This window comes from Microcebus murinus, chromosome 2, assembly GCF_040939455.1.
Source record: "Microcebus murinus isolate Inina chromosome 2, M.murinus_Inina_mat1.0, whole genome shotgun sequence".
Classification (NCBI taxonomy): domain Eukaryota; kingdom Metazoa; phylum Chordata; class Mammalia; order Primates; family Cheirogaleidae; genus Microcebus; species Microcebus murinus.
Genome location: NC_134105.1, coordinates 25,467,552 through 25,491,103, shown reverse-complemented (window position 1 = coordinate 25,491,103; position 23,552 = coordinate 25,467,552). Strand labels below are relative to the sequence as shown.

Sequence of the window (23,552 nt, the reverse complement as noted above, 5' to 3'; positions counted from 1 at the left end):
TTCAAAAACTTTAACTGCAAAGGAAGTAAAGAAATGGGGAAAGATTTATGTTTTGTAAGATAAGAGAGGCTAGAACATGTGTGCTTTGAGGAATGATCTAGTAGACAATTAAGTAGAGAGGGAGAGACTGATGATACAGGAAAGAAAATATGCCCGAAAGGTGAAATCCTCAAGAAGACAGGACAGCTGGATTAGCATTTGCCTGATATACACACACACGTGCATACACACTCACACAGAGTTCACCAGCATTCACACTGACACATACCCACCAGTGGTCATGATAACTAATCACCTAACAGCCAAACTGACACATTCATCCACAGTCCCCCTAGCCCACCAAGTCATAATAATGCACATACAGTAGTCACTTGACACACACAAACAGCCACACTGACAATCCAGATGGACCCACCAACCTCAGTACTCCCCACCCACAGAGGTGCCCACACCTCCCTTCCATGGTCCCCCCTTAGGGACCCCTGCCCACCCAATCCCCACTCCTAATTTCCAGGCCCTTCCTCTTCCTGGTGACCTTGCCCTCATAGGAGGCAAATCCAGACCAGGGCTCAAGAACAGGGAAGACTTCATATCCATTGGAAGGCTTTATTAGAAGAATAAGAGATGACGAGGTGGGGAGGTGCATCAATTGCAGGGCCAAGAGAGACAATTGCAAATACAAAATCCCAGCAACAACCTCAGCGTTCCTGACACAGCTTTCTTCCCTCCCAGCCCACCCACAGCCCTTTGTGAGCAAAATCACCCTCTCCATCCTAGTCCAGCTGGACATCTTGGTGCATGAGCAAGTGCATGAAAACAGTGAAATGAATCCCCAACTCATTGGGATAAATAAATTGCACTGGACATTTTTAAATGTTCAAATTTAAGTACAAGATAAATAAATAGGACAGACAGCAACAGGACTGTGAAGTGCAGCCTGGATTCAAGTTCTGCAGTTTGTGCTTTAATCTTTGTTCCTTGAGCGCCCCTCCTGCCCACTTCTCTCTAAGAGTGTGGGAATGGTCCATACAGCCCACTGGGGCTTCCTGCCAGCACCCCTATTCTAGGGGTAAGAGATTCTGGGATGAGGGGCACCGACTCCTCAGTAGCACCTGTGATTTCTTAACAACTAGGAGTGCCCACTGCTGCCTAGGCACTCTAATGAGAAGAGCTCTGCTCTCACCCCATGAGCCAGACTTTTCCATGCCAATTTTCTACCCAAGCCCTTCCCAGCAATCAAAGGTCAGAAAATTGCACATGTGAGACAGATACATGGGCCCTTAACTTACCAACAAACCACCACAGAGAGATCACCCTCCCTTACCAACCCAGATCCCTAATTCTGGGGTTTCTGGATGAATGTTCTTTTTCTGGCCTCACTCTAATCCCACCTTTCAGTCCTTTCAGGCCCACCCCCAGGAGCTAAGGCCTCATTTTAGGCCTTGGGAGCCCCCTTGGGCTGGAGCTGGAGAAGTGGTTATTTCCGATGCTTGGCATCCTTCTCTGAAGCCTTGGTGTCGCCATGCCCACTGCCTGCACTGCTTAGAAACATCTTGTCCAGCCCTTTGAGTGACTCCAGCAGGTAGTTCTGGAAGGCAGTGAGGGCGGCACAGATGGCAGGCCCGCCAAAACCATGGGTGATGAGGCTAAAGTGCGTCAGGCAACTCTGCACTCCAGGCTCCAGAATGAGTGCTGGGCGGCTGTTGCCCAGTGGCGAGCGGTCCTGAGCCATCAAGTCCGCAAATTCCTTGCAGATCTGCCTGGTGGGGAAAGAGGGTCACAGGTTAGAGAAAAAAGGTCTGAGCCCAGAGAAGGACCTCTTATCTGCTAGGCACTTCATATACATTGTCTATATGACAGCTGACCCTGCCAACAGTGTTCAAATGACGATCAAACCCATTTTGCAGAAAAGAGAACTAAGGTTCAGAGAAGTTAACTGACTAGTCTAACATCACACAGCTAGGAAATAGCACATGTCAGTACCCTATGGTCTCTCTCCTTTGGATGTCCTGCTAAATTCAAAGTACAGCTCAACTACTTACCACCTTATCTAGGAAAATGTTTTGAGCCCCTCTCCTGCCCCAAACACCCAATGCTTCACAGAACTTTGTCTTTGAAATTATTAGGGAACAATCCAGAATCTGCTTTGTGTAACCGAATCGCTAGCAGTGAATATTGAGGCCTAGACGCTGTGCCAAATACACTGTATGCATCATTTCACTTAATCCTCTCCACAAATCTATTATTATCCTCGTGGTATGAATGAGGAAACTGGTTTCAGACAGGTTAGATGACCAAACAAAGTGACCTAGGTGGGACCTGAATCCAGCTCTAGTCAGCCATTATTCATTCCTTTGTGTATCCTGTGTGTGGCTCGGGCAAGAGAATCACTCATCACTCATCTTTGTGTCACCGAGGAACCTAGCCAGCATCTTAGATGTGACTGGGACCCAGAACGTACTTGCTGAGTGCGCTGACTACTGAATGAGGTGAGCCCCGCCCCGATGTGTTTCTCCAGCTACAATGTGAGCAGCCTCAGAGGTTTCTCCATGGGCCTGGTGAGTCTGTGCTTCCTCTTTGCCTAGGGGACTGGAGGGAAGCCTCACAGGAGAGAGTGTGGGGGTGCCATTTGAAGGCCCACGTTAGGTGGGAGGACTGGATGGTGTTCTAAGCAGGAGACGGGCAAGCCCAAGGATGTGAGGTCAGGAGAGTGGGTGGAGTCTATGCAGGCCAATTTGTGGGGCCCTCAAAGGACTTTGGACTTAAGTCCACAGATTGATGGTTCTCAATTTCTCTCTCTTTTGCTCCCTCTTTCTCTCCCCTTCTCTGTCTTTTCTTGCAATGGGATTGTTATGGTCTGAATGCTTATGTCCCCCCAGAATTCATATGTTGAAATCTTATACCTCCAGGTGATAGTATTGGGAGGTAGAACCTTTGGGAGGTGATTAGGTCATAGGTGTGAAGGCCTTATAAATAGGATTAGATAAGAAGCCAGAGAGAGACCTCCTGTCCGTTCTATAATGTGAGGACACACAACAAGTTGCAATCTGTGAGCCAGAAAGCAGGCAGACAGGGATTCTGCCTTGATCTTGAGCTTCCCAGCCTCCATAACTCTGAGAAATAAATTTCTATTATTTATAAGCTACCCAGTTTATGATATTTCATTATAGTAGCCCAAATGGACTAAGACAAGGGCCCTTTCTGAAAAACTAAATCTTTTTTTTTTTTGAGACAGAGTCTCACTCTGTTGCCTGGGCTAGAATGCCGTGGCGCCAACCTAGCTCACAGCAATCTCAAACTCCTGGGCTCAAGCAATCCTGCCTCAGCCTCCCAAGTAGCTGGGACTACAGGCATGCACCACCATGCCTGGCTAATTTTTTCTATATATTTTTAGTTGTCCAGCTAATATCTTTCTATTCTTTTAGTAGAGATGGGGTCTTGCTCTTGCTCAGGCTGGGAAAAACTAAATCTTAATGGAATACTAGTTTCTTAAATAGGCCTTGTTTGAGTTCAACTGGCAACAAATAAATAAAAATAAAATAAAATAAATAAATGAATGAATGAATAGGCCCTGAGATGTCCCCACAGACCTAGTTTGAAATTCAATGCAGCAACAGTGGGAGTCATTGAACATTCTTGTGCAGGAGGGCAGTGCATGAGCAGGGAGTTGAGGGAATGGGGACTCTGGGGTGAAGGTCCAGGAGTGAGATGAGACCTGAGTTGAGGTGGCAGCATGTGAACGGTGGTGAGGAAAGCACCAAGGGGACTTGCAGAGGGTCAGGTGTGACCTGGTGGCCTGATGGACATCACTGGAACAGTGGGGCTGACGGGTAAGGCTTGAAGAGGCACCTCAGACCCACAACAGGGCCTGGGGCTGGTGGTGCCATGGGTCAAGGTATATGAACCTAGCACCCACACATGGGCCTGTGTAAGCCAGTATGTGACATAGTTTTTACCAATGCATAGCACCCAGATATGTTCATATGTAGTGTTCATGTGCACCCCTAGGTGCTCGTGAGGAATGATCATGTTTGTCTGAATGTAATGAACATGATGGCCAAATATGCCCACATGTGGTGCCCAAGTGTGCCCCTGTGAGCCTAAGCAGGGAGCCTAGATGTGTCTCTGGTGCCATGTAGGCTATATGCGCAGGTGTGTGCTCATGAGTGGTGTCCATCGTGCTCATATGATGCTATGATGACTGCCTGTGCATTGCACCTGTGTGTGTCCGTGCATGGCACCAGTGACAGCCTGTGCGTGGTATCCTCACTCACTTGGCGGCCAGCAGCATGCTCTTGCGGCTGTGCAGTTCCCCAGGGTCTGCATGCTGTCGGCACAGGTACTCGGCGGCCGCTTTGGCTGGGAACTCCGTCTCACAGACATAGCCGAAGTCTCGGGCCAAGTGCACGGCCTCGCCTAGGGGGAGGAGAGCTGTCACTTGCTGCCAACTTGTGCCACTCTGAGCCTGGGGCACAGCCTTAAAGCACCAAACCCCTGGCAAGGGGGCACTCTGCCCCACACTGCTTCTGTAGATGCCCCCTCTGGCTTTCCTTCCAGCCTCCACTCCATTGCCCACCCTTGGGGCCACCAGGGATGGGCTCTGAGCTCAGAGATGAGAGCTGGGCCCACCATGTAGCCCAGAGCCAGAGCCCAGAGCCACTAACATCCAGGGAAGGGGTTCTCATTCCCTTCATTCCTTTACCACATCCAGATACTGGCCACTACTTCCCCTATACACACACACACATGCTGCAGGTAGTTCTCTGCTGCACCTGCATGCATACATGCACAAAGACTATACACAGATATCATACACACTCCATACTTATGCATGACACATAGAGAGTATGCACACAGATACAGCAACATGTATGCAAATATACATAACACCTGAATAAACACAGCCTCCTGCATTAGATATGGTCACATCAGATGACACGCGTTCCCTCGAATTCACTCTCATGCCCACATTCAGGCCTCCCTCACCCTCCACCAGTGAAGTCAGCAGCGTCACATTGGCAGCCTTGCGTCGGCCAGCTGGCAAGTTGAGCCCGATCTTCTCCAGCCGTTCCCGCAAGCACCGGCCTCCATTTTTGGACTTGGCCCTTGACATGCACAGAGAGAGACAGACACACAACTATGAAGACAAGAGAGAAGCATGTAGGCTAAGTGACCCCAAAAGAGCTTTGTTGCCCCCACCAACCCCTGCTGAGGCTTGGGTCTGGCCCTGGGAATGCCCTGGGGTCTCTTACAGCAAGGTCCCAACCTCTTGCTAGCCTCACTAGTTTTACAGCCAAGACAGAGGCAGGGGGCCCAGCACCCAGCTCCAGGGGCCCTTCGATCCTCCCCAGTCTCTCAACAGCAGGGGCAGCCTAGGGTGGAGCATGATAAGCCAGCATCATGGGGTCCTTAGCACACCAGCTGGGCCATACACAGCCACCCAGGGATGCACAGATACACAGGGAGCTGGGGAGAAAGGTATGCACGCAGCCACCCCGGGACTCACAGACACACACACAGACACACACACACCCCCACAGATGGGTACACACTGAGGGCCCAGAATACGGAGACACATAGACACCAACAGAGACAGACATATGCAAAGACCCCCAGACTCAGAGACACAGGATCACAGCCTGTCAGTATCCCAGGGACATATGTAGACACTCAGGGATTCATAGAGACCCTCAAAGAGATGCTCAAAAATACCAGGAATAAGGAGATGCCCCCTACAACTGCACCAGTGCAGGTCCCACACAGAGGTACAGACATGTAAACATACATAATTCTAGCTCAAGATGCACTTGCAATTACACACACATGCACAAATGCACACAGCAGGACACACTCCAGCCCAACACCACACAAGAAGTAACACAGGACACTCACACTCATGGAAACAGAGTCCTGGCCATCCCCTGCTACACACATACACACACGTATACACTGTCCTTGGACTCATCAAAACTCACAACCCCTAGGCTGGGCAAGGTGGCTCACGCCTGTAATCCTAACTCTCTGGGAGGCCGAGGTGGGTGGATTGCTCAAGGTCAGGAGTTCGAAACCAGCCTGAGCAAGAGCGAGACCCCGTCTCTACTAAAAATAGAAAGAAATTAATTGGCCAACTAAAAATATATAGAAAAAATTAGCCAGGCATGGTGGCGCATGCCTGTAGTCCCAGCTACTTGGGAGGCTGAGGCAGAAGGATTGCTTAAGCCCAAGAGTTTGAGGTTGCTGTGAGCTAGGCTGACACCACAGCACCCTAGCCCTGGCAACAGAAACTGTCTCAAAAACAAAAAAAACAAAAAACAACTCATAGCCTTGAAGCAGACACGCCCTTCCCAGGCACAAGGACATGCACAGAGAGAGACAAACACATGACTATGAACACAAACCATGGACTACCAGGCTCCCCACCCCAAAACACACACAGGTGAAGCCTATGCTGCCACAGGGAATGGGCCTTGGGTCCCGGGGGTCCCTTTCCTGGGGGAGGGGGTAAAGATGGCACTCTTTTCCCCAGACCCAGCCTTGTCCATCTTGCCCAACGTGGGTGAGTCCTGCATCCCTTCCCTGTGCCCCGACTTCTTCCTCTTCCCCCCTCCCTACCCGCAAGCCACAGACCTGTAAGAGCTGCTGGGGACCTGGGCCAGTCTGCAGAGCATGCACAATCTAGAGTCCCTGGGGCCTCTTATCCCAGGGAGACTGAGACAAATGACACTGTGGCCAGGGGTGGGCTGGCTCCCTCTCTCTGCTGCCCTGAGCAGGGCTGAGGACACCGGGGATTTCAGCCAGAGCGCTGTGCAGGGGACATGGGCTGGCCTTCCTACCTGCGGAGGACGCCCCCCAGGAGGGAGGCGTTGAGGCACTCTGGAGGCGAGAGTCGCCGCTGCACCTCCCCCACCGTCACCTTGTACTTGGACGTTGAGCTGAGTAGCGAGAGCCGGCCGGGCACGGAGCAGAAGACCTCACCGGGGTTCGTGATGCCACCAACCAGGCTGTCTTTAGCCACCACCAGGGCTGAGAGGCTGCTGCCTTTAGAGGGGACGGGCACTGTGGAGCCGGGGCAAGAGCAGGGAGAGAGGGAAGCACTGAGGCAGTGGCCACAGCACACGGCACCTGCTGCCAACCCTGTACATGGGAACATCCAGCACCTTTTGAAGGAAGATTCTATTATTTACTTGCTTTACAGAGGGAGAAACTGAGGCATGGTGAGATTAAAGTGACTCACCCAAGTTCACTGAGATAACAGGTGAGGAAACTGAACTGAGAGCTGTCTGGCTCTTGAACCCCTCACTGAGCCAGGCTGGTCCCCTCTTAAAACTCAGTTTCAGCAGAGTCTTGGTGTTTTGGCAGTGCCATCAGAGAGGGAGCTTGCCGTGAGGACGTGGGGTCTGAGCTGGAGGCAGGATTCCTGGGTCACTGCAGCAGGGCCTGGCCAGGGAGTCCCCAGCTTCTCTTCCCACCTATGATTCCACGTCTTTCTTCCCTCCCCCACAGATCAGCGAGGAGCCTGGGGCCGTTGGACTCCACATCCTGAGGACAGGCAGGTTATTGCCCTATTAGGCTTCCAGCCCTGGCCCCTTCCTGCCAAGTCACTCTGTGATGCCCAGGAGACCAGGAATAAGGAGATACGCCCTACAGCCCCCTCCCCCAAATACTCCTTAATTATCTACTAATTATTTCTGAAGGGCAGAGAAGGGAATCTGAGAAGTTAATTTTCTAAAACTCACTTAGATACTCTTGGCTAGAAAGTTCTTTCTGCAGTCTACCTCCATCCTCCTGCCTAGCCTGAGGAGGAAGGGAGAATATTAAGGCACCTGCTTCTTCAGAGGAACCCTTGGCCTTCTCTGCTTTCAAGGAAGTGGGAGTCTTGGTGGACAAGGCCCTGTGTGTGTGTGTTGGGCGTGGGGACAAGTTGGAGTCTGGGGCTAACACTTACTGAGCACTCACTAGGCTGTGTTCTCTTAGATCACCTCACTGAATCCTCAGGACAGCCCACAAGGGCCTATTTTTATTCCTGCTTTACAGAGTAGACTGACGCTCAGGGAGACGACGTAGTATGCCTGAGATCACACACCTGGTGGGCTGAGAAGCAGTAGCAAACCCAGGGCTGTGATCACAAAGGCAGTGCTCTTAGTCTGCCAGCCATTCGGCAAGTATTTGCTGAGTGCCTGTGTGCCAAGACCTGTGCTAGACCTTGGGAATACTGCAGTAAACAAGGCTAATAACTGTCCCTAACCTGGTAGAACCTCCTACTCTTTTCCTTCTCTGAGCATTTCTACCCTCCACCTGGCCACCTAGCCAGAAACCTAAATGTTTCCCCCACCACATACCATCGATCACCACGTCCTACGGCTTTCATTTCTTTACGTGACCCACATGTGGCCACGTCTCTGCATGCACACAGACGCTAGCTCCCTTCTAGCCTGAATTTCTGCACAGTCCCTACTCTGGTCTCCCTACCCTTCTCCAGAGGGATCTTTCCCTCTGGATGCATCACTCCGCAGCCTGAAACTCATCAGTGCCCAATCAGTTCCCTGAGAGTCCAATACCAGCTCCATAGCTGGGCAGAATGATGTCCCCTACCTGCCAATGAGTGCCAACTGTATACCAAGCACTTTATATGAACAGCTCTGAGGAGCAGATGCTATTATCCCAACCCCCTTTCAAAATAAAGACACTGAAAGTTCAAAGAGGTTCCAGTGGCAAAGCAAGTAAGCAGCAGGAATGGGCCTTGAACTCTGACCGTTGACCCCAAAGTCCACGTCCTTAACCATCATGGCCTCCTTCACCCTCTCCCGTGTTCTGGCTCCTGCCTGCCCCTCTTGCCTGGTTCCCATTTGTCCTCTAGCTCTAGACTCATGCTGACCAATAGAAACATAATGTGAGCCACATATATAAATCTATATTTTTCCAAGTATCTACACTTTTAAAAAGTAAAAAGAAATGTGAGACTAATTTTAATTAATATAATATTAAATAATGTATTTGATATATTTTATTTATCCCATATATAAAAATATAATTATTTCTATCTCCAACAAACAAAAAAAAAGAAAAAATACAAAAATAAAAAGAGAAAAAATTTATATTATAAAAAATATATATATATTAATTATTTCAAAATGTAATCAGGGCTGGGTGTGGTGGCTCACACCTGTAATCCTGGCACTCTGGGAGGCCGAGGCGGGCGGATTGCTCAAGGTCAGGAGTTCAAAACCAGCCTGAGCAAGAGCGAGACCCCGTCTCTACTATAAATAGAAAGAAATTAATTGGCCAACTAATATATATAGAAAAAAATTAGCTGGGCATGGTGGTGCACATGCCTGTAGTCTCAGCTACTCGGGAGGCTTAGGCAGTAGGATTGCTTGAGCCCAGGAGTTTGAGGTTGCTGTGAGCTAGGCTGACGCCACGGCACTCAGTCTAGCCTGGGCAACAAAGCGAGACTCTATCTCAAAAAAAAAAAAAAAAAAAAATGTAATCAGTAAAAATTATTACAGAGATGTTTCACTTTTTTATACTTAGTCTTAAGAATCCAATGCATTTTACACTTAAGGTCAACTCAGTTCAGACTAGTCACATTTCAGGTGCTCAAGGGCCATACATGGCTAGTGGCCACCCTGGTGGCTCCAGACTTCAAGCAGGGGGGTGGGCACAACAGGTAACATAGTAAGTGAGCTGCGGAAGTGGGGACACTGGCAGGCTGGAGCAGACACTGTGTAAGTCCTGCCAGGCAGGACACAGACCCAACACTGCCAGAGCTCCTGAGGTTTTTTTGTTGATGGTTTTGAAACTATGATTCTGGATTCTTATGTGAAATCTCTGGATTTTTTTTTTTTTCTTGAGACAGGGTTTCACTGTGTCACCCAGGCTGGAGTGCAGTGGCATCATCATAGCTCACTGTAACCTCAAACTCCTGGGCTCAAGTGATCCACCTGCTTCAGCCTCCCAAGTAGCTGGGCCTACAGACATGTGCTACCATGCCTGGCCAATATTTTTACTTTTTTGTAGAAATGAGGTCTCACTGTGTTGCTCAGGCAGATCTGAACTCCTGGCCTCAAGCAACCCTCTGGCTTGGGCCTCCCAAAGTGCTGGGATTACAGGTGTTAGCTACCATGCCCAGCCGAAATCTCTGGATTTTTTTTTTTTTTTTTTTTGAGACAGAGTCTCACTTTGTTGTCCAGGCTAGAGTGAGTGCCGTGGCGTCAGCCTAGCTCACAGCAACCTCAAACTCCTGGGCTTGAGTGATCCTTCTGCCTCAGCCTCCCGAGTAGCTGGGACTACAGGCATGCGCCACCATGCCCGGCTAATTTTTTATATATATATCAGTTGGCCAATTAATTTCTTTCTATTTATAGTAGAGACGGGGTCTCGCTCTTGCTCAGGCTGGTTTTGAACTCCTGACCTTGAGCAATCCGCCCGCCTCGGCCTCCCAAGAGCTAGGATTACAGGCGGAAATCTCTGGATTTTTAAGCATTGGCAACTGATTCAAAGATTTTAAACCCAGTACAGACCAAAGGGAACCTGTGTGAAGTGTCCCCTGGGATGTGGGCCCTTTGGGTGTGACCTCCTTGAGCCCTACAGAGCTGCTCTGTCTGTCCCAGGGCCCTTCTCCCTGCTACTGAGCAGAGGGCCCTCCTTCCCAAGCCAAGTTTAGGCACCACTCCCAGCACAGAGCTTCCCTCAAGCTCTCTCTCACCCCATCCCTGGACTTGCCAAATGATGTCTCCCTTGTCTGCTCCCATAGCTGTCTTCCCCACCAGCTAGGAGTATGCTGAGAGCAGGGTTAGCTCAGGTGGCCATCCGTGAATGTGGAACAAGTAAGTGATGCAAGGGCCCAGGGATCCCACATGGGAAAAGGGTTATGGCCCACAGCCCAGATGTCGGGGGTAGTGACGGGAGCCTCATTCCTTTGCTAGCAATGGATAATAAACCTGCCCTTTCTCCTTGGGTCCCCATTCCGGCACCAGGGAGGGGCCAAAAGATCATGGATGAGGGGAAAGTGGGGAGTTGGGAGGATGTAGAGAGAATGAGCAGCACACTGCCCCACTGCCCGCCCCCTGCCCCAGTGAGTTTACTGTCCACAGGGCAGGGCCACAACTGTGCAGTACTTAATGAGGCACCAAAAAACACAGTAGTTAAGATATATGGTATTTTAATGCAATATTTTAAAAAAGAAAAATGTAAAAAAAAAAAAATCCATGGTGAACAAAATACCAAACTTTTGAATAAAGGTGGGTTCTGATCCTGCTCTCACACGACCTTGCCTCATTCGCCCTCCCCTAGTCCTGGCCCTGCCCCAGACTGAGCAGCCAGGACTGCCTGATTCAGCAGGACACAGCACTGGACATGTACTAGGAGCCAGCCTTGGCCCTGCCCTGTCCCTCCCACAGTATCTCCCAGGCCTATGCACATCTGAACCAAGCTTCTCTCTTCACCTGTGTCCGTCTGCCTGAAGGGGCGATGGAACTATTCTATAGCTCAATTGTTTTAGTGGTTACATAAGTATATGTATACATTTGTCAAAATTTGTAGAAATGTACATTTTAAAAATGTGAAGTATGCTGCATATAAATTATACCTCAAGCATGACCTTAAAAAAATAGGGGGGAGGGGGGCATGGGCAATATACATAACCTTAACATCTGTACCCCCATAATATGCTGAAATAAAAATAAATAAATAAATAAATAAAAATAAAACTACAAACTGATAAATTAAAAAGAAAGGAAAGTGACTGTCTTCCCTCCCATCACCCCTGGCCAGAAGGAGGGATTGGAAGAACAGGAAATTCTCTCTTCCAGCAGCCTCCTCCATCCAACTGCTGCTAAAACCTGGGCCCACTGAGGCCAGGCCCTGTGGGAGGGGAGAGAGACCAAGGGTGCGTGAAGCTGTTTGTGCATGTGCAAATGTGGACGTGTGTCACCAAGTGACTGTACATAAAAACTGTACGCCCTTGTCATAGAAACAGCAACGAGGATAAGATTGTGTATGTATACACTTGCTCATTCAACAAATACTGAGCCACAGCTACATACCCAGACATAGTCCCTGCCCTCCTCCAGTGTGTAGGGGCGTGGCAGCCTGCATATGGGTACCCGCAAGTGCTCTCCTGTTGATGCCAGATTTATGCAAACATAGGTATGACTAAATGTAAGTGCCCGGCATGACATGTGGACATGTGTTTGTGTATTTGAGTGATAGACCTTGCTACTTCCTCCATCTGTTCCCTTTTTCCTCAAAGCCTCTTTCCTCAAAAATGGCAAGAGGGGCCGGGCGCTGTGGCTCACGCCTGTAATCCTAGCTCTTGGGAGGCCGAGGCGGGTGGATTGCTCAAGGTCAGGAGTTCAAAACCAGCCTGAGCAAGAGCGAGACCCCGTCTCTACTATAAATAGAAAGAAATTAATTGGCCAACTGATATATATATAAAAAAATTAGCCGGGCATGGTGGCGCATGCCTGTAGTCCCAGCTACTCGGGAGGCTGAGGCAGGAGGATCGCTTGAGCCCAGGAGTTTGAGGTTGCTGTGAGCTAGGCTGACGCCACGGCACTCACTCTAGCCTGGAAAACAAAGCGAGACTCTGTCTCAAAAAAAAAAAAAAAAAAAAAAAAAAAATGGCAAGAGGGATGGAGTCCAAGGTTAGAAAAGCAGGTGGGCCTGGGAAGAGGCAGTCATGGAGGTGGGATCAAACTAGCACAGATTGCAAAGCAGAGACACTGGCCTTTGTCCCCCATACCCACAGGACAGGCCCCACCTTGGTGACTCCCGAAGCTGAAATGGTCTACTCATGGTGTCGCCCTGGTCACACATATAGAAGCCATTCACACACACATGCTCCTGCAAATACCGGAGTTCCCAGTTTTTCAACCTGTCAGATGAGACACACACACATGTGTCTACATAGTCTACCCACAGGTGGTAGATATGGTCTGACTAATAAATCTTGGGAGCGTGCAACAGATTCTCCCAGAAAGCTTGTTAGAATTGCAATTTCTTCTAGAAGAAAACATAGTAGAGAAATCTTCATGCCCTTGGGCTGGGCAAAAAGTTCCTATACACAAAGTTCCATGACCCATAAAAGGAAATGATGATATTCTGACATCACTTTCCCCACTAAAAGAAAAAAAAAAAAAAAAAAAAAAAAAAAAAAGGAAATGATGATAAATTGAACTTCATCAAAATTTAAAACTTTTGCACATCAGAAGACATTAAAATAGCCAGGTGTGTTTGACATGACAAGAAAATAGCCAGGTGTGTTTGACATGACCATATACTCCCAGCTACTCAGGAGGCTGGAGCAGGAGGATTGCTTGAGCCCAGGCTGTAGTGCTCTACTATTGTGCCTGTGACTAGCCACTGCACTTCAGCCTAGCCAACACAGGGAGACACGATGAAAAGAAAAGAAAGAAAACAAAAAGACAAACCATGAACTGGAAGAAAATATTTGCAGGTCATATATCCAATAAAGGATGTGTATGCAGAACATATAAAGAACTCTTACATGGGCTGGGCGCAGTGGCTCACGCCTATAATCCCAGCACTCTGGGAGACCGCAGCGGGCGAATTGCTCAAAGTCCAGGAGTTTGAGACCAGCCTGAGCAAGAGCGAGACCCGTCTCTACTATAAATACAAAGAAATTAATTGGCCAACTAATATATATAGAAAAAATTAGCCGGGCATGGTGGCCCATGCCTGTAGTCCCAGCTACTCGGGAGGCTAAGGCAGGAGGATCGCTTGAGTCCAGGAGTTTGAGGTTGCTGTGAGCTAGGCTGACACCATGGCACTCACTCTAGCCTGGGCAACAAAGCAAGACTCTGTCTCCAAAAATAAATAAATAAATAAAATAAAATAAATAAAATAACTCTTACAACTCAATAATAAGATAACAACTGAATGAGAATATGGTCTCTCTTTCCTGCTGTGACAAGGGCTCTGGTCATTATCTATGGAGTATGTACCTTGCTCTTAAACCTATATCTTGCTCTTGCATTATAATCCCATCTTGTTCCTTTTCCTCAATAAATTTCACCTCATGCTTGCCTTAAAAAAAGAAAAAAAAAGAATATGGTCCAAATATGTGAACAGATATTTCATTAAAAATGGTAGATGAATGGTTAATAAACACATGAAAAAGTGCTCAATAGCATTAGTCATTAAGGAAACACATATTAAAACTATGTTGAGGCCGGGCGCGGTGGCTCACGCCTGTAATCCTAGCACTCTGGGAGGCCAAGGCAGGAGGATCACTCAAGGTCAGGAGATTGAGAACAGCCTGAGCAAAAGCGAGACCCCATCTCTACTATAAATAGAAAGAAATTAATCGGCCAACTAAAAATATATGGAAAAAATTAGCCGGGCATGGTGGCGTATGCTTATAGTTCCAGCTACTCAGGAGGCTGAGGCAGAAGGATTGCTTGAGCCCAGGAATTTGAGGTTGCTGTGAGCTAGGCTGACGCCACAGCACTCTAGCTTGGGCAACAGAGTGAGACTCTGTCTCAAAAAAAAAAAAAAAAACAAACTATATTGAGATACTTGTAGATAGTTGTAATCAAAATTCCAAGTGTAGCTGAGGATATGGAGAAACTGGAACCCTCACACATTGCTGGTAGGAATGTCAAACAGTATAGCCATGTTAGAAAACAGCTTCAGTTTCTTAAAAATTAAACATCAACTTACCATACAATCCAGCAATTCCACTCCTAGGAATTTACCCAAGAGCAATGAAAACATGTCTACACAAAGGCATGTATATGAATGTTCATAGCAACATTATTCATAATAGCACAAAAGTGAAACAACCCAAGTGCCCATCTCCTGGACCAATGAATAAACAAAATATGTTACATCCCTACCATGGCATACTACTCAGCAATAAAAAGAAACAAACTACTGATATATGCTATAACAGGGACGAGTCTGGAAAACATTATGCTAAGTAAAAGAAGCTAGATGCAAAAGCCTGCGTATTTATACATCCTACTTATATAACATGTCCAGAATATGCAAATTTAGGGACAGAAAGCAGATCAGTGGTTGCCTAAGAGTTGGGGTGAGTATAGCGATTAACTACAAATGGGAATGAAGGAATTTGGGGGGTTGACAGAAATATCTCAAAATGGATTGTGGTAATGGTTATACAAATTCTGTACATTTAATAAAAATCATCAAATTATATTCTTACCATGGGGGAATTTTAGGTATATAAATTTTATCTCAATAAATCCATTTAAAAAATGCAAGTTCCAGGGTCATACTTCCAGGGATTCTCATTTAGTAGATATGGGGTGGGGCCCAGAAATCCGAATTTTTAACAAGCATCCCCAGAGAATTCTGATGCATATGATTCCCTAGACCGCACTTATGGCAGCACTGTCCAAAGCTTGGGTGGTGGGAACAGCTGGAATAAGGCAGACAGGAGGGGTGGTGACCTTCCCCCAAGCCCACTTGAGTCTTCTCATCTCCCCCAGTGGAACCTGCTGGTTAAGTTTCCTTCTTATTAAATTCCAGAAGGTTTCTTTTAAATATTGCTCCTACCCTTCACTCCCCTGCTCCTTGCTCTTCCATGGCTCCCACTGTCCTCATAAAGTCCAAGCTCTATCTGCATGGGGACTGCTTTTTTAGTTGCTTTCTGGGGCAGACAGTAGGCTAGGAGGCAAGTGAGGAAGGATTGTGGAAGTGCAAGATCAGATTTGTTTTCATGTATATTCTTGATATTTTGTCATGGATTTTTTGCAATTTTTTTATTTTAAAATATTGCATTAAGATATTATTCATCTTGATTACTGAGTTTTTTGACACCCTCTTAAATTCTGCCCCAGAGGTGAATACCTCATTCAACTTCACCCAGGTCTGGGACTGCTTGGAGATTCACTTGGAAGCCCAGACCCTTCCCACCTCCCTCCTTCCCCAGGGCCAAGGACAGCAGGAGAGAGGGTGATTGTTTACATCGGCTCCTGTCCTGGAAAGCCCCTGAGATTGGGCAAAGGAGCCTGTGGAGAAGGGTTCACGACCCCCAGGTAGGCAACCACCCACTCTCCTCCCGAGGGAAGGAGGGATACATCTCAATTCTCATCCCTGAATAAACTCCCCTCCAGCACTGTCTGTATAACCTGAAACTCACACAACTTTTTAAGCTTTTTAACCTGTCTAGCTTTTCCGCAGGGAGGGCATCGGCACATGTTGTGCCTAGTGTGATGACAGTAGCCCTTGCTACACACTCCTCCTCCCAAAGCATTCAGACTGCAAAATCCATCACTCATTCATTCGGCAAACACCCACTGAGCACCTACTGAGCCTGGTTCAAATCTCTGTCCTGTAGGAGGGGTCAGGCACTCACCGCTCCTCCTCTGAGCTCCACCGTGTCCCCTACAGACCCTGCTCACCAGTCCCGCCTACTTCCTGTGTGTCTGGGACAGGCTGTAAAACTGAAGGTGACAAATGTGGGCAGAAAACGGCGCCCCACTTACCCCGGGCGGCCTCAGGCCTGTCTGCTGCGCTCCGCCCCACACGCGGCCGCAGCGAGCGGGCGACCCGGAGGCGAGTGGTGGGCGCGGGCGGTGCCTCCCGCTCTGTCCCGGGCAGGGGCCCGCAGGCAGCGAAGACTTCACACCCCAGGTCTGGGCCCCAGAGCTCCCAGGCTCCTCTCCTGGGGGCCGGGGCTGCCTGGGTGCCCGCCCGCCCGCCAGGCCGTCCGAAGCCGGGAGGAGCGGGAGAACCGCGCGCTTCCGCTGGCGCCGGGCGACTGTCTGCATCCCGGGCCTGGGGGCGGGTGCCGCGCTCACCCGCGGGCGCCGGAGGCCTTCGGGGCACCACCCGGGCTCCGACGCCGTCGGAACGGCCTGAGGCGAAGACGGGCGCTAATCATCGCCAGCCGCCAAGGGGACCCCGCGGGCCGGCACGAGGCCGCAGTCCCGCTGCGACGGCGCGGGCCGAGGGAGACGGCCGCCCGCGCGGCGGGGAGCGGGGTGCCAGCCGGCCACCTGCCCGGCCGCGGCGGCTCCCCTGCGCCTGCCGCCCGCGCCGCCCGCGAGGTTGGGACGGCGGATCCAGCTCCGCGTCTGCGAAGCCGGAAAGCGCCCGCAGCAGGGCCGCGCTCGCGGCTCGCAACCCGCGCTTCCTTCCGCGGGCGGCCCGCGGCTCCCGCCCCTTCCCCCTTCGCCGCAGCGCCTCGGGCTGCAACTCAGGGGCGCCCGGGGCTCATCCCCAGCTCAGGTCGCTCCCCTCGGCCACCGGCGGGCGGGCGGTCGTGGGGTCCCGCCGCTGTGCACGCCCGAGTCCGCGCCGCCCCACACCCGCCCCAGGCAGCCAGTGCGCCGCACCCGGGACAGTCCGGGCCTCGCTCCTTGAGTTGTTTGGACTGCCTTTGGGAGTTCTGGCGCACACCTAGGACTCCTGGAGTTTGGAAAGCTCGTGTCCTTTGAGAGAAAACCAACTCCTGGGCAATTACAGTCCCTCCTGGCATCCTGTCTGTTGTCTCAGCTCTGGCCCAAGAGAGGTTTCTGGGTGAAGGTGCTCAGAGCAACAGCTGATCCTTCTATCCTTTCCCAGGGCAGAGGTCCCCAAAGCCCTTCCCAAAACGCAGGGTCTTGGCCTTCCTCAGAGAGTCAATGAATCTAGGCCCTCAGCCCCTTGAGTCCTGGCAGGAGTAGGGAACTGGGGACTGCCACCATGGTCATGTTTCCAGCGAACAAAGCCCAATGGCAGGCTCTTGCCAACTGCGGAGCAAGCTCTCCCTTCCTTTGAGTTCAAGAAGGGTACTTACTGTCCACTAAGCCAATGAACTGCTGGCCAGCTGGGTCCAGTGTGCAGCCAGATTCCCAGAGTCCTTCCCACCCCCGCTCCAGGTGACACAGCCCCAATTCCTGCCCCCACCCCACCAAGTTCTGAGAGGCTTGTCCCCTCAACTCCCCTCTACATACTCCCAGCCACCCAGCCAACTCCCGGCTTCTGGTAGCCCAGCCCCAGTTCCTGGAGGTCCAGCCCCTGTCCCCTAGTCCCACTTCCACCCCAGCCTCAGCTGAGAACGTGTGGAGGACAAATAGAGCCCAGGCTTAAATTCATTCCTTTGAAAAACAACTTGAGCCAAACCGGAAGGAGCTTCTGCCCCAGCACTGAGGGGCTCAAGTGCGCCTCCAAATTTGGGACCAGCCACAAATGTATGGATCTGGCTCAACACCTGGGCCCCTCTGAATCTCTGTTTCTGTGTGTTTTTCTCTTTCCCTCTGTCTGTCTGCCTTTCCCTGGCACTGCCAGAACTCGATCCAGTCCTCAGGCTCGAAAATCCACTCTGAGATGGGTCTCACTGCGAAGACACACAAATACTCCCATATACACAGGGAGGGAACTTCGCATGCTTAGAAATCCTCAGACACCAAATAAAAATTCCAGGACCCAACAGAGATACTGTCACACACATTGAGACCCCAAACGCAGAGAAATGTACAATATACATAAACACACATCACAAATACACTCGCAGAAACAGAGATACACATGCCAAGAAATACTGAGACACTCAGGAAAGGACCTTATTAGACAAGCACAGGACGATGACCTCACACGGACAAAGACACCCAGGCCCTTACCTGCACACACACAGCCTAACACACGGTATGGTATTCACACACTAGCTCTCCTAAGCCTAAATGCGGGGAAAAGGCTCCCACAAAGAAAATTCCCCCGGAGGAAAGGAGAGGCCCCCAACGCCCTGCTGGGAAGGCAGGGGCAGAAAGGACCAACAAGGCTCCAAAATGCTAAGGCTGTGTAAAGTGAAAATCATTTACCGAAATCTGTGGGAACAACACTTCCATTCCCACCCCTGAGGAAACAGGGAAGTGGTTTAACTTGTTCTGCAAATCAACTCCAGATCCACAAGAGCGCTCTCCCCTCGGCCGAGAGAGGCCAGGCCCCGGCGCGCTCACCCCAGGCCCCGGCGCGCTCACCCCAGGCCGCAGGGTCCCGGGCCAGCTCTGCAAGCCCGTGCCGCTGCCCAGCCTCTGGACAGGCCCGCTGCCTTCGCTGCCCCTCTACCGGGCCAGGAAGAGTGCCTGCGGGACACTGAGCCTGGCGACACACAGGAGACACAGGATGTGCTGCAGAAAATGGGTCTGTGCGCCTAGGGCCTGCACGATCTCGCCCGACTCTGCCCTGGCAGATGCACGCCATTCCTTACCTTTCTTGATCACGGACTGGTCCAAGAGGCTCATTCCCGGCTCATCCATGGCCTGCAAATAGGAGAGCACGGCGGTGAGGGCTCGTGTGGACCCAGCCACCAGTCATTTCCCAAGCTCCTGCTGCCCCCGTCTCTGTCGGCCCCGCCCAACGCGCACCACCATCGCCGGGGGCGGCGACGGGCGGGACCAGGAGTCGCCAGACTCGGCACCATCCGCGGCCGAGCTGGAGCCCTGGGTATCTCGCCGAGCCGTGCTTAAAGGAAAATTTGAACCTTAGACGGGAAACTACCGTGCCTCTCTTTGCCCCAGGGGCAGGCTGCCCCGTGTATGCCCTACGTGGCTCAGCCGTGGGGGAAAAGAAGTGATTCGGTCCGGCCCAGGGTTGCCGCCATCCAGGCACCACGCACGGACTCAGTGCCGGCCGCCGTAATGGCCAGGCAGCGTTGAAGCCAGGAGGTGGGACGCATCCTCCGAGTCACCAGTGAGAAGCGGTGGGCTGGGAGAAAAGTCAGGTTCCTGCATTTATCATTTTTTGCCTCCAGCCAACCGAGCTAAATCACCGCGGCCAGTCCTGGCCCATCCCGGCCCCCCGGGGCCTCACCTGCAGGTCCTCCAGGCCGGGCGGCGCCGCCAGCCCGGGAAGGCCGAGGGGTCCGTCCGCCAGGCCGTGCGCGCCGTCGGCCAGGCCGTGCAGGAGCCGGGGCACCGCGGCGGCGTAGTCACGGCGCGGGTCAAGGCCCAGGGCGCGGGCGGGCGGTGCCAGCAGACTGGGCGGCTCGTCGTGGGTGCGGGCGGCGGCGCGGGGCGCGGCCCACGCGGCCTGCGGAGGCTGCGGCTGCGCCAAGGGCGCCAGGCCCCCGTATGGGTCCCCAGCCAGGTGGGGAAAGGCGGCAGCGGCGTCGGGCGCCTGGCCATAGGGCAGTGGCGGCTGCGGGTAGGGCGGCGGGAAGTAGGGGGGCTGGAAGTCGGCGGCGGCGGCAGCGGCGGCCGGCGTGTGGCAGAGAGGTGCTGCCGGCCCATAGGCCGCCTGGGGCAGGGACGACAGGCGGGCCCCGCCGGCCGCGGCGCCCAGCCCGTCGGGGCGCTCCTGGGGAAGGAGAGGGGAGCGTTAGGCGACACACTGGCAGCTGAAAGGACCTCACCCCGAAAGGATCCTCCTGAGCTCGCGAGTGTCCAGCTGCCGTCCCTCCCGCTTCCTGGGCCCCCAGGTCTATCTCCGAGTGACCCATAGGCGCGGGAGCCTCAGGCTGGGGACAGCGGTCTCCTGCGCCCGCTTTCTCCGCCGGCGGAGTCCCCGCGGCCCCCTCCCTCCGAGACTTCGTTGGCGCGAGGTCGGAGGATTGAAAGGTCCAGCACGCAGGCTCCGCGATGCCTGGCCGAGGATGCCCGGGTGCCCCGACGCGAGACTACTCACCATGGCGGAGTAAGCGTGCACCAGCATGGGGCGGGTGGCGCTGGGCGCGAGGCGTGGCGGCGGCCGAGCCTTCGCCCGACGGCGAGCGCTGCGGGAAAGGCGCGGGGGCCGGCACAGCCCGCGGGGTGCACAGCGCAGCAGCCGGGTGCAGCCCAGCCGGGATCCCAGCGAGCCTGGGGTCCTCAGCGGGGGATGTCCCCGGGCGGGTCCATGGAGCCGGGACGGACGGGTGCGGATCGCACTTGGAAAAGTCTGTCAACGGGTGCCCAGCGCCCGCCCTTCTCCCTCTGAGCGCAGCCTGCTCCATGCACTCCAGTTATAGTGGCGGGGGCGCGCCGGGCCTCCGGGGGCGCGCATTAAAGAGACAAGCTGTGGCCATGCTCTCCCTTTTCCCTGGCCGCCACCAAGGGGGAGGCGTGGCTTTGGCCGGACTGGGTAGGGTGGGTAGGGGGCGTGAATTAAACCCGCGTTGATCTGATCTGCCTTCTGGGCTCGCAGCTCGCAATTCGCAGCTGCGGTGAAACAGAGACGGATTCGAGGCTGCGACGTGGGGTCCCTACGTTTTCTCCGCTCTATCACATCCTTACTTTTGAGCAAAGCACCACTCTTCTCTGGCCTCAGCTTCCTCGTCTGTAAAATGGGTATCTGTCTTTTCTCTAACCACATCACCAGACTTTGGATGAGGTGGGCAATTGTGAACGTGGGAGAAGTTTGTGAGCTGCAGACTCGAGCTCATCGGCTCATGTGCACACGTGTCAGCGTGCGTGCATGTAGGGGGTCCGTCACAGTCTCTCCCCAATGGTTATGGATCAAAACCTTTATGGATCAAAACCCACTTCACTCAGACTTCCTGGGCTGGTAACCCTCAAGGCCAAGCCAGGGTCTGAGGAAGTTTAAGACACAAACTGGCCAGACAGTGGTGGTGGTGGTTGGGCCGTGGGCATGAGCTCCACCTGGGAAGGGGCCAAGATGTTTTTGAAGCCAGAGAGGCCTGGGTTGACTGAGTGTGGGCCTTTGAGTCCAGGGCCTGTGGAGTGAATCTGTGTGTAACTGACTCACGTGGAGGGGTGCGAGTGTCACACTAAGGTGCACAGGCTATGCGTTTGTGTGTTACCACGGCAGGCACTGGCCAGCTGTCAAGCATGTTCCGGCATCTGTGTCACTCCCTCTTTTTTCTCCAAAACTCAACCCTCCCCTCCTGACAAGCAGAGACAGGAATTAAAGACAGGCAAATGCTAAGGAGAATGACAATCAAGAAAGCAGAGGGAAGATGTTTAAAAAACCAAGCAGCACAGACCAGGGCATAGTAGAAATAATCACAGCAAACACTTATTCCGGACTGTGCTAGCCTCTGAGCAAAGTGCTTTATGAGTATTGAGTTATTCAACCCTCACAATGGCCCTATGTGATGGATACCCATATCACCCCCATTCTCAGGGGAGGAGTAAGGCACAGAGAGGTTAAATGACTTGCCCAAGGTCAAGCCGCTAGCTGAGTGGCAGAACTGGTCTCTCTCCGTGCTCAGAAGCACTGTTCTGTATTGCCTCAGACTCTGGGGCCTAGAATTTAGTCCTGACTCTGAGTGACTGTGTGATCCTGGGTGGTCCCTTTGCCTCTTTGTCTCAGTTTCTGCAACTTTAACAACAACAAAAAAGTGGGGCAAGGCAGGGGGGCTAGTTGTTTGCTTAGGTCCCTTTTTAGTGAAGTAGTAGAAGGTAAAGGTAAAAAAAATTGAGAGAATAGAAAAGAGGGGGAGGTGATGGTGATAACATTAATCCATGGAATGTATGATTCCAGCTGGGTGTCCCGAAGGCACATAGTGGGGGCAGAGCCCAGGCCTGGGTATCTCAGCCTGGGGTGCCGTGGGAAAAGGAGACTAGCAGTCAAGGACTCCTTGCTAGGAACTTTCCAGAGGCTGGAACCTCCAGTGAGGGTAGTGGATGAAGCAGAATTGGGCAGCTCTGCAACCTTCCTGCCTAGGACAGGTCAGAGGTCAGGAGTGTGTTTGTGTGTGTATCTACATATGTGGGTATGTGAGTCTGCGGTGTCAGTGCGTGGCATGCAAGTTGGGGGACCCCTTTGCAAGAGTCCAGGAGTAGCGAGGGGAATGATGTCTGCCCAGCTCTGAGGACCCATCTGCTCTCTCCAGCAGGCTGAGCAGCAGGCTGCTCTCTCTTGTCACCCTTTTGGGTGACAGGATGCGCTGCATATCTGGTGGCTTTCTTGGCTTTCCTCACCCAACTTCCCTGCAGCTTGAGATCCCTCCTTCTTGCCTTATTCTCCCCCTACTCTGACCATTTCTGTCTCCTTTTCTGTCTCCTCTCTTTTCACCTACCTTAATGACATTTATTCATTCTCAGAGTAGAAACTTTTGCCTTTTCTTCCTATCCACACTTCATGAGTGAGCTAGCCCCTTCTCAAGTCTTTAATGCCTACCTGTCCACTGTTATCTCCCAAACATGTTCTCTCTAGTCTGTGTGTCTCTCACTAGAGATCCAGACCCATAGTCACAACGTCCAGCTGGATCTGTTCCCCAGATAGCTTGTTGCAGCCATCTGAAATTTTCCAAGTCCCAAACTGAAATCAACATCTCCTCCATCTCCATCACCAACCCAACCTGCTTCTCCTACTGTGTTCTATGGTTCCGGAAATGGCACTACCATCCTCCAGTTCAAAACTTGCTAGTCATCCCAGAAGAGTCTGGGACATTTCCTTCATCCCCACAAGCTAATCCTCATGCTGTGTTGCCACTTCTGACCCATAAACATCTATCCATGGGAGTATATGCAGGAGACTTGAGGTGGGTATCCCAGAAGGCACATGGCACCTCTCTGTCAGCACCTTAAACTGCCTCACTCTTTGTCATACTCCTGTGGTTCTTAAAGTGTAGTCCCTGGGTCAGCATCACCAACAACATCTTGGAACTTTCTAGAAGTTGTAATTCTTGGATTCTACCTCAG

The 23,552-nt window shown here is 51.9% G+C and overlaps 1 protein-coding gene across 1 annotated transcript; it reads right to left on the bottom strand.

Annotated features, from left to right (window-relative positions):
• Positions 1-748: 748 nt before the first annotated feature.
• TFAP2E (transcription factor AP-2 epsilon) lies at positions 749-20,619 on the bottom strand. The gene is made up of 7 exons (XM_012765246.3): positions 20,593-20,619; positions 19,780-20,265; positions 19,178-19,229; positions 6,834-7,056; positions 4,987-5,105; positions 4,275-4,416; positions 749-1,760 (listed from the first exon to the last, which is right to left on the bottom strand). The coding sequence occupies exons 1-7, from the start codon at positions 20,617-20,619 to the stop codon at positions 1,478-1,480; spliced, it is 1,332 nt and encodes a 443-aa protein (XP_012620700.1). The 3' UTR covers positions 749-1,477.
• Positions 20,620-23,552: the final 2,933 nt, after the last annotated feature.

Coding starts and splice junctions, on each gene's coding strand:
- TFAP2E (XM_012765246.3), bottom strand. CDS start 20,619: ATGCTGGTGCACGCTTACTCCGCCATG. Junction 4,417..4,986: donor GCTGACTTCACTGGTGGAGG/GTGAGGGAGGCC, acceptor TCCTCCCCCTAG/GCGAGGCCGTGCACTTGGCC. Junction 1,761..4,274: donor AGCATGCTGCTGGCCGCCAA/GTGAGTGAGGAT, acceptor TTTCCCCACCAG/GCAGATCTGCAAGGAATTTG.